Raw genomic sequence first — 16,213 nt, forward strand, 5'->3', positions numbered from 1 at the left:
TATGCATGAATCTCTAGAACCCTCCTCCAGGAAAAGAACAAAAAAAAAGAAAAGATTGTCTATCCACAGCTCCATCTTTATTTTTAGAGTCTGGATGCTGATGAGAGAGAGGAGAAAGTCAGGGAGTGAGAAACGGCATGAAGAGTGGGGAGAAGGAGGGAGGGCAAGGGGAGAAGAAAAGAGAGAGATGAAAGAGGGGGAGCAAGATGGTCGGGGGGGTTGTGTTGGTGATTCGGTGGTTCAGGAGAGTGGTAGAAAGAAATGCAGTGTGATGAGAGTCCTTCCTCTGAGTGAGCCGGAGAGAGAGAGAGAAGGGGACGTAACCACACCAACCTCTCACTCGATGGGGGAGCAGAAGGGAGGGTGTGTGGGGGGGCTCCGCTGCTACTGCCGTATAAAAAGCCAAGCCTGAGAATCCGGCAGCACAAACTCACCACACATACACACACACACACACACACGCACACACAGATCCAGTGGCTGCTCAGTATCTTTCACACTCACCCACTCTCATCCTTCTCTCTCTCTCTCTCTCTCTCATCCTTCTCTCTCTCTCTCTCTCCCCCTCTGTCTCTCACTCCATTCCTCTGGGATCTTCATCCTTCTTGCTTCTTCTCACAAGTCAGATTGTGTTTGTACAGGCTGAATGTCTCCCTGTGTGTGCTTGGGTTTCCGCAGGTCTTTCTGCATGTGTGAGTGACTGCATGCCTACTTTAGTGTGACTGAGCAGAACACTGAGGAGTATCAAGTGTATGTGGGTCTCTGTCTCGCCCTCACACACTCGCCGGTCCTCTCGCAACTCTTCTCGGGATCTCCGGATCCCTTCCGACGGTGACAGGCTCCCTACACCAAGCAGTCACCATTTCCGCCCCCGGGAGACCCACGCTGGCAGCGCAGCCCCTTCCCCGACTCAGCATCGGGAGGAAGACCCTGGTGGCGGCTGCCGTAGGGGTTATGCTGGTCCTGGTGCTGGTGGTCCTCATCCCCGTGCTCGTCAGCTCTGTGGGTACAGATGCCAGCCACTATGAGATGCTGGGCACCTGTCGTATGGTGTGCGACCCCTACCTGAACAAGGGCACTCCGGCCAGCAGCACCAGCTCCACCGGTCTCCAGGCTGAGGCAGAGGCGTTGAGCGACCACGGCAACGTGCTGCCACCCTCCACCTTACTGCAGGGCCCACAGGGCAAGCCTGGCAGGCCAGGCAAGCCCGGACCACCGGGACCACCCGGGGAACCGGGTCCACCTGGACCTGCGGGGCCTCCTGGTGACAGAGGGGATCAGGGACGGACTGGGATTTTGAGTCTGGGGGAGAACGGAGCTATCAGCACGGCCACCTACAGCACAGTGCCTCGGGTGGCCTTCTATGCAGGGCTTAAGAACCCCCACGAAGGCTACGAGATCCTCAAGTTTGACGACGTGGTCACCAACCTAGGCAACAACTATGATGGCATTTCGGGAAAGTTCATCTGCAGCATACCAGGCACATACTTCTTCATCTACCACGTGCTGATGAGAGGAGGAGATGGCACCAGCATGTGGGCAGACCTTTGCAAGAATGGCCAGGTTAGTGCTTTGAAAGTTTTTCTGAGTTTCCTTTCCTCAGTGTAAGCGATACCTGACTGCCCTGATGCTCACTCTCTGCCCGTCCTTCGCTGCCTGCCTCTGTCGCGCTCTCTCTTTAAAAAAAAATCCACATTGTAGGGAACCGATCATTCAAAAAGCCAGGGAATAAAAAGTGACATTGTGAGGCAAGCGTGCGCATCTGCCGTGCGCTTAGGAAGCCAAAAGCGCACAGCTGTGGCACCCCGCGCGCCTGGAGATAAAGATGTGTTGACTGGCTGCAGTCCGCGACCCCTCTTCCCATAATGTGTCCTGACATTGCCGCGTCCCGCGATCCAAAGGACGGTCACGGTTTGGGGTGAATGGGGGAGTGCACGCTGATATTTTTGCCTTTACGCCGTCAAATTCGGAACTTTTGGCCATTCCGCTTTTTCTGAATTAGTATTGATATCTAGAGGAATTGACTGGATACATTTAAAGTGTTTCGTTTTCGAGTGATTGTATCGTATTTCGATTGCTGTTACAGTTACGCTTATATTATTTTAATTATTATGATTATAATCATTACTGCACGAGCCGTGCACCCTTTTACTTTCCGTTTATTGTGTTAAATTGATTTTTAGACTGTGAGCGGGCTTGTCTGCGCTGTAAGTGTAAAGAGAGGAGGGGGGATATTAGACATTTCATCTATAATATTTAGACCATACTGCTGTCCGTGCGAGCACACCAGATTGTGCGGACTGTCCATCGATGCAGCCATCTGTCTTCGCAGTCGTGTTAAATGCATTAGGACGTGTACATGGTCTATTCTCGTCTTCTTTGATGCATCGTTTTAATGGGGCTCTAATTCTATTTTTGCGCCCCGGAGGGTCTTCTCAGATTGGATAATGTGTGCCTTCCGATCAGCCGTCAGATCTGTTATCTTCAAAGTTGCTCCGAAATACGTGTTGCCTGTAAAAAAGAAAAAAAGAAAGATGGGTGTTACACCGCATATTGCAGATCTTGTTTGCTTTGTTTGCTCAGGCTGCAAACTGCGTCTCTTTCACAGAGTTTGTTGCCAGCATTATGACAAACGTGAAAATTGTAAAATGTATGAATGAATGTAAAATCTGCTAAGAAGCAACCAGCCACTGAAACAATATATGCTAGAGTACATTTTCACACTCGACCCATCAAGTACAATTTCAGTGACACGCTCAAAAAACATGCAACATTAAAATACTTAATTAAAGCTTCAATTCTGTGTTAAAGTGTATTATGTGATAAGAAATCAAGAGGAAGTAGAAGTCGAGGGGTGGCCTGTATTGCATTTCACACACTGCCACGCTTCTCTAATTTGTACTGCTCTGCTGCACTTTATTTCTTTCCACCGTAATCTTTATACTCAAACTGAATCGTACACATGGAGACGCAGTAGCCTACTGTAATGAGAGACGCTGCATGGTAACACACTAAGTCTGATCCCACTCACACTTGGAAACGCATCATTTGCGGCCCTTTTCGTGAACGCTTTGGGATTTCTGATTCACCATCGTCAGGTTGTTCTACAGTCAGAGACACAGAGCTCTGCAATGAGATGAGATAAGTAATAAATGTAAGATCGGATCCTCCAACCGTCATTTCAAATCATGTCTGTTTCACGTCTGTTGACTGTGAAATAATCTTATTTTTCTCAGGTTTTTGGGGGGTAAATGCCAAGTGGAATACATAGGAAAAAAACCACGTCAATTCATAAACGGAGAGTTAAATTAAAGCCGAAGTATGTTGGGATCAATAATAAATAAATAAAAAGCTGGCATGGGCTGTGTAGGGTGAAGCTGCAGTCTCACCAAGGCAGCCAGAGGTTAATTCCTTTACCCTCGCCAAGTTCACAGCATGCGAAAAAAAACCCCAGAGTTACAGCAATCTCCTTCTATATAATGTCTCACTCAAGAGTAATGTTTATGGGTGGGCGTAAAAGCATTGATATATAATAGGGGAAGAAGAGCATATGTTCCTATAAAACGCCTTCTGTTCCCGCTCCGTTGTGCTCCCAAGAGGAGGTTGCGGAGGTACTTAAGTTAGACGAACGCAGTTGTGCATCTCCAGAGACCCGTGTAATGTTTATAAAGTGGTAACTGCGTCTATTTCTCGATAGCTTATGCATAAACACGCTGTCCTCTCGCCGCGGTGTTTATTAGCTGGTGTGTTTGGCTGATGGAGAAGGCCCCATGAGCCTCAGTCTGTGTAAGCGACTGTGAATGGTTATAAATGTTGGGCCAACTCATGCTACATCATTGATGAAGTGCCCAGAGTCAAAGTGAAGCCCCTGCAGTCACACCGGTGCTTTCCTCAGCTCATTAAGGCCACAAAAAAAGCTACACCGTGGGTCAGGACAGAGGAGACTATAGGGAATTGTAGACAATACTAGTATTTTATCATCTTTTGGCTTTAGTGAAGCGGTGGGTTTCCAGGCCCTGCAGTGTGCTCCTCCCACTCAAGGGGTTCTCACAAGCTGTGTCCAACATCAGCATCCATAGGTTACTTTATTTCTTCTCCTCTGCTTCCCCTTCCAGAGGAATCCCAGCACTGTCCTCAAAAACTTTGACACTTTTCAAGTTAGACCAAAAAGTGTGTGAGTGAGCGTCCTGGTAAACAAACAAAATAGGAAATCTATTTTCAGCACAGCACACTTTGCGACACGCTTTCCGAGTTCCCGTCCACACACCCTTTCGGCTTCTTCGCTCTTTCACTCGTGTGCCAAATGTTCCGGCCGATCCTAAAATCTCAGCAGTAAATCAATGCTCTGTTATAACCTGTCTTGTACAAGCCCCGAGAGAGACACAGCGGTGACAATGAAGACAAGTTCAATGGCTACAGTAGCCGGGAGGGAGAGAGAAAAGAGTTATTGTGCTATTGTGCCATCAAGGCTGTTTAATTGTAATTAAAAAGCTTGAACCAGATCCAAGATGTGTTTGCGCTTCTCCTCTACATTCCCTTCTTAATATTGTTATTAATCCGCAAAACCGTTTCAGAGTTAATTAAAAGCAATGACTTCAGCGCCAGTCTCTCAAGAGGACCATGGTGAATAATCACTCTGTCTCCTCCTTTAATAAGCTTCAACGTCCTTCGTGCACATGGCTCTTCCTTGGCAATTACCGCTGCAGTCTCCTCCTCACACACACACACACACACACACACATGCTCACACCACACACTCGCATGCCCCCCTCCTTCTTTTCACCACACCCTCACAACCCAATGCCTCAACCCACACTGTGCACTGCCCTCCATCTCTCCTCTATATCAGGTCTGCAGACGTTCACTTTTCCGAAAGGAGAAGAAAGTTTGTCTTAAAAAGGAAAACTTCTTTAAAAAAAATAAATAAAAAAAGCAGCACAATAGAATCCAGATTGCGCTATCACTGAATCGATTTGCCGACACACAATGCCATCAATATTCTTCGTTGCCTTCAAGTGATGCATTGCACTGTAAGAGAATAAGTTAAGGCGTACCATCCTTTTCTTAGATTTTGTTTTTGCGCTTGAATCACAGGGAAGAGATGCTGTCTTTTTAGCTGTTTTTTTTAAACCTTTAAGTGTTGCTCAAGTTCAGTCGCGTGTCATTTCCTTCTCACAGCATTCCCCTCAGTGCATCATTGACACCTCCTGGGGTGGGGTGGGGGGGGGGGGGGGGGTGATGCACATAAGCACAAGACTATCTATCCTGCTGCTGGGTATCCAGGTGAAACCCACGCATTGTGTTCAGCATGTGGTGACGATCGCGACATCCAAAGTACAAGCAGAGCCGTCTGGATGAGGTCTGCTCTGTTTGATTTGGTTATGAACTGTAATGAAAGGTGTGAATACTCCATGAACTAGCTTGTCACTCAAGATGGGCTGGAGGTCTTTGTTTATATATATATATATATATATATAGACATCTTTTTTGTTTGTTTTTTTACAGGTGTTTTGCAATTTCAGTCTAAAAATGTAATATGTGATTGCAAGCGAGGTATACACACGCACGTACAGCAGCACTTCGACTTGATTGATTTTAACATTCTGGTAATGTTCAGACCTGCTATTCTTCATCGTGGTGTGACTTCAGCACTGAGAGGCCTCTGTGCATCTGCCTGGTGTAACAGAGAGACTCTGTCTGAAATAGACAGACGGGGTTTGAGAGAGAGCCACCCTCAGTCCCTCAGCCTCTTCGCCTGCGGTATTGATCTCCTTATGCGTACGTGTGCGTCTCCTTCCTTCTTCTGACAGACCCATTCCTTTCTGCGTGATGTATACTGTGGCATATCTTCTATAATCAGCCCGAGAGGTAGCGGAGGCGGACCTTTGGCCTTGATCTGCTGTGTAATTGGACATTGGGTTTGACACTCTGCCGAGTGGAACATTAGAGCCGGTCTAATTAGGTGCGAGGGCTATCAAATGAAGATTGGCCCATGTTGTTAGGAAATACCACACAGATTGCAAATGTCAAGATGACACGGGCTGTCATCGGCGAGGAACGGGCCAGAAAATCTGTCATTTATTGGTGAAGTTTCAAAACTTGCACGGAAACTGCCCACCCACTCGTCTGTAATAATTCTAGTTCCTTTAAAACATTTCACACCCTGAGCTCCACAGACAGAGAGATATTAGTGCACACACTCACCGCGCCCGGCATCTCAGCCCAAGTAGCTCATGAAATGCTGCTATAATGTCTCGTGTATTCGAGAGAGCGAAAACATACGGTCTGAAATAGGATTGTCTCCGGTGGCTGACTGACTCAGGGATGCTATGGTGTTGACTCACAAGAGTTCTTCATTATAATGAGGGCCATATGGGAGATAGACAAGTGCCCCTGGCCCTCTTATGCAAACATCTCTCTCTCTGTCTCTCCCCACGCCCCTGACATTTAGCCGGTCCCCCGAATTCATCCTTCAGTGATACCCACAATTATCCTCTCCGTCTTCACGGGGGAAGCAGCAAGTCAATGGCTTTGAAATGACTCGGAGTCTGCTACATAAATCAATGTGTTTAACACCTACTACCCCTCCCCATTAAAAGGAAAGCGGGTGAGACAGTAAGAGCGGATGAATCGGCTACTGTATGAAAAATGCATGTCACAGCAAAGCTGACAGTCTGCCTCTCATCCAACACTCGTACAGAAACTCTCTTCGCCTCTTTTTTAGTCTCTTTTCGTTGAAGAATAAATGGACAATCTCAGTGCCTCTGGGTTACTAGGAAGCACGCTGGAAGAAAAACAGGCTTAGTGGGAACAAAGGTTGAACATTTTTGCCGTAAAAGTCTGTTTTTCAGAGGATACCGGGAGCAGCGATTGTGGTCTTGGGTGTCGGGGGCTGGAGGCACACAGTGCTGTGTATCTCAGTAATTAACTGAGCGTGATGAGTCAGACACAAGAGAGAAAAGAGGCTGGATGGCAGGTCAAAGTGGATGCCTCTTCTTTCCCCACCACTGTTTCCTCTGACAAGCCTCTCGCAGTGGCTCTTTCAAGAGGAGCCGTCTTGATTTCCCCCTCTTTGTTGCCCACTGATACAATTGCAACACGGCCGTTCTGGCCTCTGTATGGTTTCTACAGTATTTGGATTGAATGTCGGTGATGAGCTAACGCCTGACAGCAGATTCAGCATCGGTGTCTGCAATTTCATAAAACAGCGAGAGGTTTTGTGCAGCAAAGTCATTCAGTTTTTTTTAAAGGAGGCTGAGCAGGTAGAAAACGAACAGCTGGTGAAATTAATTCAGGAAGCCTTTTTGCTACTCTCGACTGACAGATGGCAAATCTCCTCTTACCATTTCATTCGTCTTACCATGTTTTCACTTAAGTTCCTCCGACAAATAAACCGGTAACACATGGGGGGGGGGGGGGGGGGCGGGGGGACCTGCCGCTTTCTGACACAATTCTCTTTCAACCCCATTGTAGTTTCCTGCTCTCATTAGTTCCGTAAAATTGCATCTCGTGCGCACAGAAATGCACGTGGACGTGAGTTTTGTCTCCTTGGCTCTGTGTGTGTGTGTGTGTGTGTGTGTGTGTGTGTGTGTGTGTGTGTGTGTGTGTGTGTGTGTGTGTGCGTGTGTGTGTGTGGTGCAGCGAAATGTTGGACCGGGCTCAATAGCTGTGGCAAGCTATCTAAGCTGCCATTAGGCATGCAGTTCACGGCTGGAATGTTCAAACACAATTAGACGGCAGTACACTTTGATTTAAAGAGGACCAATAGACCCCGTCGATCCAAAATGGAGGCTCAACATCAAGTCAACAAATCCCTGTCAGCGAGACTTGTCCTTGTCACGGTGACAAAGCCTCTCGTAAGATGTCCCAGTGGGACGTTGCTGGCTCCTCCTGCACCAGACACAACAGACTTCAAAATTGTCCCGCTTTTCACACACAGCATGCTAATAAGGGTTTAGAACAGACGCACACTACAGCTGCTGGAGGAAAAATACTGTAAAATGCCTTTTTAACAGATGCAGTTGTATCATTTTGTCATTGAGGAGCGGTGAGTCAGTATTTTAAAAACAAAGTGCGACAACTTGAGCTCAGATTCCTCACATAAACACCTGTAATACTGCTAACTGTGATGTTCTACATTCACAGCTACTGTACACACAGCGCACACGAGAATCCACAACTCCCCTTTCCTTTCTATTCAGGCCGAGCACGGCGTTGAATTTTCCAGTTCCTCCACTCAGAATATGATTCAATCAAAGCCATCACGTTGACGATATGACGGATACAAACACGGCAGCCAGAGGGAGGACAACATCGCCTGACACCTCATTTACCGTGGCCTCGCGCTTTGTTTGTCTTGTCAAAGTTCCTCTACATATTCAGCGTCAAGGTCACGCACTGCCAGTCGGCTGTTTTTGTCTCCTGCTCATCTCTCGCTATACATCTGCCATACCCGGCTATCCCAACCTCATATCCCTAAGTTCCTATTGTGCAGTGAAAACAAGAAAAGAAAGAAAAGAAAAATAGCTCTGATAGCAGCTCCCTGATCATTATTTCAAAAATAGTGAGGCTTTATTCATGCGCGCTGATCATTGGAAGCAAACAAAGGAGGCCTAGACTCGGTAGTTAGTCTCAGAAGGGGATAAAAAGCCATTAGAGCAAAGAAACACAACAAGACAAAAATATCGTTGTGGAAGAACTGGAAGTTTGCTTTCATCGGGGCTTTGCTCATTCTGTCTCTGCTGAAGGAAAATGTTATATTTATAATGTCCTCCTCCCCACAAGAAGAAAAACACAGAAATCATGCACAGTTAGATGGCTTAGTGCAAATGAAGAGAATAATTTAAAGGTATTCCACATATTTGACATTGCCAGAGGTTCCCAGGTCCACGTGTGAACAGCTAGAAAGCACTTTTTTTTGAAAGAGTTTCATGAAAATCCCAACTGACAAATCCTCCTGAGCCATCATCACCCGCTCTCTTCGCCAACCCAAGGCGCTAACCCTCTAATAGCACGTTGTTGACTTTGCACGCTCGGGGGAGCATCGTATCATATTAATATGCTCTGGACGGCGGCATCTCAGAATCAGAACAGGAGGCTTTGTTTGCACGTCGATATGAGCTGCGCTAGATTTAATCAACAGGATAAACAATGAAAAAAGAACAATATTCCATATATTACTCCATCTTAAAAAACCTCTCCTCAGAATGAAACTATTCAGATGAGGCTTCACGGCGCTCGCACACTAACACCAACGTGACTTTGACTGTCGATGGCATGTTGTTAAAAAGTTTGAGACACCCTCCAAACCTGCTTTAACCATAAAGCGGGTCATTTTGCAGTAAAGTCCTGAGGATTGTCGTTAGGACAGAAATGTCGCTGTATATAAATGACTCCCCGAGTGTCGCGCACACATGTTCTGTTAAACTCACCAGGGTCACTATAGAGGTTTTGTAATGCCCCGTCATTGTTCATTTCACCTTCCGTTGCAGCATTTAGGTTGTTTTTAAAAAAAAAATCTTTTCATTGACAAAAATTCCGTTGAGATGGCTGAAGGAGTGCCGACCTCGCGCCGGTCTGCTTCACAGCTCAATGCGGTGAGCCGAAGGACAAAAAAAACATTTTGAGAATCTCTGACAGGTTCACAAAAAAAGAGCAAAATATAACCCTAACCCTAAATAAGAGTTTGAGAAATATGTTGCCGTCCATGCTTCCTGTATTTAATGCTGAACCATATAAATCAGTGTTATGGTCATAAATATAAATATCAATGTTGATTTATGTTACAGCAGACCTGCAGTAAGATGAAGAGATGCTCTGTAATACAATGTTACCAACTTACTGCAGCACTACAGCCTGGTCTTTTCCAGGTCTTTGCCTGCTTCAATGTAAGGAGTCACAGATATGGCACCTCCTCACCACTTCAGTGCTTTCCACAGTGTAGCGGTGCTGGGAAAGGCTCACGCTAGCCTCCGGTGACTTCGTCATTGTGCTGCTCAGGAGAACAGCATTTAAGACTCTTAAGAAAGGGACTGCTTTCTATAGCAGACTTTTATATCGTGTAGCATTTACAGCTTGCCAATAAGGGACAATTTGCCGTTGTTACATGCTGTAACAGAAAGAACAGAGACACAGTTTAGTACAGTTTAGTAAAATAACACTTTAATGTGTATTTTGGGTCTTTTCTTTCCACTCGTCTGGAAGAAAAAACTCAAACTCTTAAAAAAAAAGACGATGTTTTTGCCTGGAGTGTCTCCCCTTAAGACCTAACAATAATGAACAAACAAACACAAATATAAACTCCTGAAAATAAATTAATTAATCTTGAAATCATTGATTGGAATTGGGCAAAAACCATATCATGTATTCATTTTTTACATACCTTAATGTCAGGAGAACCTGTTCCAGGCTAACAGCGATGCTTTCTGTGCTGCAGATCTCTGTCAGTAGCTATAACCTTCGTCAATACGCCTATTGTGTGTGCTCCCTTAAATAGGCCAGCTAATTATTGGGCATCCTCTATGCCGCTCGTTGGGTCAGCTTGTCGACACCCTGCTCGAAGAGCCACGATTTAAATCTGTGCAGACAAACGCGGAGCCAAGGAAAGGGCCAGAATGGACTTCGGAGACCCGATAATGAGCCACAAGAAAATACTTCAAATGCACGTAAACTATTGATTTTGATTCAACCTTACTGACCAGACTAAGTGACTAATTGGCTTATTTAACCAACGGATACTTTAAAGGATGTACCTTTTCCACCTCAAGAGAAAATAATGATCTTTTTATTTTTCGATTCTATTTAAGTTACGCCCGATGCAGTTCTCCTCGTTGGCCATTGTTTAATAGCACTGAGATACTGCACAGACTGGAAGCGTTCGGAGAGTGGCACATTTGTGTGGATGCTCTGCTCTGAAACAATGCCTGTTAGGTTAACGTTAACACTTAAAGTTTTAATTTAGCATCTGTAATGAGTGGACCGTTTAGGAATTACCACCCTTTTTATAGTCAATTGTAGTTCAAAGTTCAAAGTTCGCTTTATTGTCAATTCCACAATGTACTGAACATACAGGGGAGTTGAAAAGACGTTTCTCTCTAGTCCAACATAAACGTATAAAGTGAATACAGTGCAATAGATTAAAAAACATTAAAAACATTTTGACAATAAATATATATAATAAGAGAAAAAAAAACAAAAAAAGCTATCAATCTGTGTTTAGCAGCAGTTGGACATGGGGAGTCTTAAAAGAGAGGAGGGAGAGATTTCAGAGAGTTCAGCTTCCTAACAGCCTGGTGGACGAAGCTGTTTGAGAGTCTGGTGGTGCGAGCACGGAGGCTCCGGTATCTTCTCCCAGAGGGCAGGAGGCTGAAGAGACTGTGTGAGGGGTGGCTGGAGTTGCGCACAATCATGGTCACTTTGCGGATGAGGCGAGTGTCATATATGTCCTGCAGGGAGGGGAGTGTGGCACCAATGATCCTTCCAGCTGTGTTCACTATGCGCTGCAGGGCTTTCCTGTTGTGGTCAGTGCAGCTTCCGCCCCACACAGTGATGCAGTTTGTCAGGAAGCTCTCAATGGTGCCTCGGTAAAAGGTGCACATGATGGGTGGTGGTGTTCTTGCCTTCTTCAGTTTGCGGAGAAAGTAGAGGCGCCTCTGGGCTTTCTTTGCCAGTGATGTTGTGTTGGCTGTCCACGAGAGGTCCTCACTGATGTCCACCCCCAGGAATTTGGTGCTGCTCACTCTCTCTATATCAGCACCATTGATGGTCAGTGGTGGGTGTTGAGTGTGGCCTCTCCGGAAGTCAACAATAATCTCCTTGGTCTTGCTGTTATTCAGAAGGAGGTTGTTGTCTCTGCACCACGTGGTCAGAAGGCTGACCTCCTTCCTATAGTGGGTCTCATCGTTGTTGGTGATGAGACCAACCAGAGTTGTGTCGTCTGCAAACTTGACCATGTGATTGGTGCTGTAGGTTGTACTGCAGTCGTGTGTCAGCAAGGTGAAGAGCAGTGGACTGAGCACACAGCCTTGAGGGGCCCCTGTGCTCAGTGTGATGCTGCTCGAGGTGTTGTTGCCGACACGTACTGCTTGTGGCCTCTCGCTGAGGAAGTCCAGCAGCCAGTTACACAGCGAGGTGTTGAGCCCCAGCTGGTCAAGTTTGAAGATGAGTTTTTGTGGGATTATGGTGTTGAATGCTGAACTAAAGTCTATGAACAGCATTCTCACATATGAGTCTTTTGAGTCCAGATGGGTGAGGGCTGGGTGGAGAGCAGAGCAGATTGCATCCTCCGTGGACCGCTTGGCCCCGTATGCAAACTGGAAAGCCAGGGTGGGGGGAAGAATGGATTTGATGTGTGACATGACTAGCCGTTCAAAGCACTTCATGATTATGGGGGTCAGTGCCACCGGACGGTAGTCATTATAGCAGGACGGAGTGGGTTTCTTTGGCACAGGTATGATGATGGTGGCCTTGAAGCATGATGGAACAACAGCTTGTCACAGAGAAGTATTAAAGACATCCGTGAAGACATCCTTAAGCTCCTCTGTGCAGTCCTTCAACACGCGACCAGGGATGTTGTCTGGACCTGTTGCCTTGCGGGTGTTGATAGTGGAGAGTGTCCTCTTCACGCTGGCAGCAGACAGGCACAGAGCCTGGTCGTGTGGAGGGGGCGGAGTCTTGTGTGGACGTGTGCTGTTTTGTGTTTCAAACCGTGCAAAGAAGCTGTTGAGGTTGTTTAGCAGAGTTGCTGCCGCAGATCTGTGGCACGGGTTTGTAGTCCGTAAGGGTCTGAATGCCCTGCCACAGGCTCCGTGTATCTCTGCCGTCTTCAAAGTGACTGGTTATCTTCTTCGAGTATTTCTGTTTTGCTTTCCTGATGCCGTGGGACAGGTCGGCTCTCGCTCTTCTCAGGCCAGTTTCATCCCCGGCTCTGAAGGCGTTGTTTCTGGCCCTCAGCAGCCGATGTACTTCCCCTGTCAGCCATGGCTTCTGGTTAGCCCGAGTGATGATGTTTTTTATATGAGTCACATCATCAATGCACTTACTAATGTAAGAAGTAACAGTGTCTGTGTACTCCTCAATGTCTGTGTGATTGTTGTATGTGGCTGCCTGCTTAAACATTCCCCAGTCTGTTGTGTCAAAGCAGTCTTGGAGAGCAGAGGAGGCCCCATCTGGCCACACCCGTACCTGCTTCAGAACCGGTCTGGTGACTTTCACTCTTGGTCTGTATGCTGGCATTAGCAGGACGGTGATGTGGTCAGAGAGTCCTATGTAGGGGTGAGGCCTTGTACGCTCCTTTGCGAGTAGTGTAGACCAGATCCAAAATGTTTTCCCCTCTTGTTGGGAAATCAACATGCTGATGTAGTTTGGGAAGGACAGTCTTAAGGTTAGCATGGTTGAAATCTCCAGCGAGGATGGTGAAGTAGGTGACCAAAGGTAGCTGTGCAGATTAACATGAAATGTAAATTAAGTCAATGTTTATATCAGAACCCTCCATTACAGTCCAATCAGCAGTTTATGACCCATATAAACCCACAGACCTGGAGAGGCTCTGCCAGGACTGCACTGCCGCCAGATTTACTTCTTGCTTGTTTTGGGGGCTTTTTGCCTTCAGTCTGATCTTTGATGCTGTAGCACTGCAAGTTGGACTGAGATGAAGTTGGCCATTAAACCCCCTTGGTTGTCTGAATGTTAAGGCTCATCGTCCTGCAGCATGTCCGATATGAAATGGTAAATGGACTTGTACTTGTATAGCCCCTTTCTAGTCTTGCGGCCACTCAAAGCGCTTTTACATTACATGTCATTCACCCATTCACATCCATTCACACACTGATGGCACAGCCTTCGGGAGAAATTTGGGGTTAAGTGCCCAAGGCCATGTCGACATGGACTGGAGGAGCTGGGGATTGAACCGCCGATCTTATGATTGGATGTATGTGTGTGTGTATGTGTAAAGTACTGTTCTCAGGGGGTGAAATAAAGTTGTGCAAAGCCATTTTGTGCCTCTGCAAAATCTGATAAATTGCTTGAAGTGATGTCAGTTTAGGGGAGTGAGTTTACCAGACCTGTAGCTTGAGTTGCATTGTGGGTAATGTAGGCACCATGGTTTTGACAAGCAAGAAGAATGCATGGAATAAAAAAAAGGCGATATCTCTGGTCCTGCTGATATTGATCACTCTCAGTATTCTCTGTGTCTACGGTTTAAGACTGTTGTGGAGGATCATATCTAACTGGCCCTCAGCAGCAGACAAAGGCACACACTGGATGCCGTATCCAGTCTATGACCTTCATTGCATGTTAGTGCTGTTTTCTTTTAACTTTCTACTCACACTTTTTCAATTGTATGCATATTGTATTCTGCAAAAAGAAGGCGACAAACACATCTTAAAAATTGCAACTTGAGATGCACTATTTTGTATTCGTCATTCCTGATGATAATGTGTACAATTAGTCTCCCTGTCACACACACACACACACACACACACACGCTTGAAAGCACAGCTATTGTTTCAGCGCCCATTTGGCATCGCAGCTAGCTTTCCTCTCCAGAGAGAGAGAACATGTTTGTGGTGGAGGTCTTAATAAGCCAGGACAGGTTATTTGGAAACAGCTCTAACATTTCCTATAAGCCAGACCGGCAGACTACACACACACACACACACACAAAATAAAACAGAGATAAAAAAAGTCTCCATATACTCTTGTTACTCCTCACTATATATTTTGAAATATTTCTTCTTGCCTTCAGTGGGCATCCTTTTATAAAACTTGGAGTCATTTCCTCCAGAAGGAGAAGCTCACAAACACAGCCTTGTTGTTGAGTTTCTCTTCCCGTGGACCTTTTGTTCCAAGGTTGAACATTAGGTCTTCCGTGGAAGACCGCTGGCTTGATTGAACCCATAAATCTGCTTGACAGAAAGGCCTGAGGTTTGACTGACCCTGTAGGTTTAATATCTATACGAAGAACTATTTGTGCCATTGTGTAACTCATATAACTTCAAAATGAAAATAAATGTTTTTATTTGGTACATGACTCTTTCTCCCTCTGTGCAAAGGATGTAACTACATCTAGTGGTGCAGCAGCACAGTGATATTTTTACCAGTGACAGTTTTTAGGTTGTTTGTTTCACGATTTTGTTCTCGTCAATGATCAGAATATCTAATAACCTCATCAATAGATATAAATACTAATGTGGTGATCTTTACGCCTTGGAAGAAGGAAGACTAGATTTTGGTGGAGAGCTGAATCCAGGCATGGCTCCAAAAATCTTCGGATGGATTTTATACATCACTGTGAAATAGGGCCTTTTTTTAACATGTTCCCTGTTTTCTCATAAACTCCTGCACTTTCTTGAACAGAAAAAAAAATAAAAAAATCTATAAAAACTTCTAATTTCCTACCAGCGTGTCTATTTTTCTACAGAAAAATCCAGATGATTTTCCAGAGGATTGTGCAGCCTTGGTAGCTCTGTTTTACAAGAATGGAGACAGGGAATACTAACGCTGTCTGTCTATCTGTGTGTGAGAGAATGACAACCTATTTGGGTGTTTTTTCTAAATGAGTTAAACCCTGATATGCGCCGTCGCTAACGAGCCTACCCATTTCTCCCACATGTTCGTCTGTCCCTGTTCGTCCAGGTCCGTGCCAGCGCCATCGCCCAAGACGCTGACCAGAACTACGACTACGCCTCCAACAGCGTCATCCTCCATCTGGACGCCGGCGACGAGATATACATCAAACTGGACGGAGGCAAAGCCCATGGAGGAAACAACAACAAGTACAGCACCTTCTCTGGCTTCATCCTCTACGCCGACTGAGAGCAGACAGACACAGAGACAGTCAGTGGGGAAGAGATTGAGCGAAAGGAGTTGTGGGGGTTTGAGGGGGTGGGGGGGTGGGTGGGGGGGTGAACGTGTGTTAAAAGCTGGAATGCTTTCTAGTTTTCCTAATTCTCTCCATCATCATGGACCCTTCTGCTTCGTAAATTCATCGGCCGAGACACCCAGGCTCTGTAGCCGAGTCTGGATGCAAAGCTCCCAAAGGACACACTGCGTGGGGGCCGGGGCGGGAGTGGGCCGCTTTCTTTCCCCCCCCGACACTCCTCGCCACGGTGCCGACGTGTCGGCAAGCTCCTCGCTTTCGGTGTCCCTCCTCTTCAGACCTGCTCCATTGCACCGAAATATCAACGTACAAAAATGAAAACCCCGCAAAAGTGGA

At 46.2% G+C, this 16,213-nt stretch overlaps 1 protein-coding gene across 1 annotated transcript; it reads left to right on the top strand.

Annotated features, from left to right (window-relative positions):
• Positions 1-836: 836 nt before the first annotated feature.
• LOC306786599 (C1q-related factor-like) lies at positions 837-15,813 on the top strand (the record flags this gene model as incomplete). The annotated part of the gene is made up of 2 exons (XM_079281414.1): positions 837-1,563; positions 15,634-15,813. Exons 1-2 carry the CDS (start codon positions 955-957, stop codon positions 15,811-15,813), a joined length of 789 nt encoding a protein of 262 aa, XP_079137540.1. The 5' UTR covers positions 837-954.
• Between the last annotated feature and the right edge of the window lie 400 nt (positions 15,814-16,213).

This window comes from Melanostigma gelatinosum, assembly GCF_949748355.1.
Source record: "Melanostigma gelatinosum genome assembly, chromosome: 13".
Lineage (NCBI taxonomy): Eukaryota > Metazoa > Chordata > Actinopteri > Perciformes > Zoarcidae > Melanostigma > Melanostigma gelatinosum.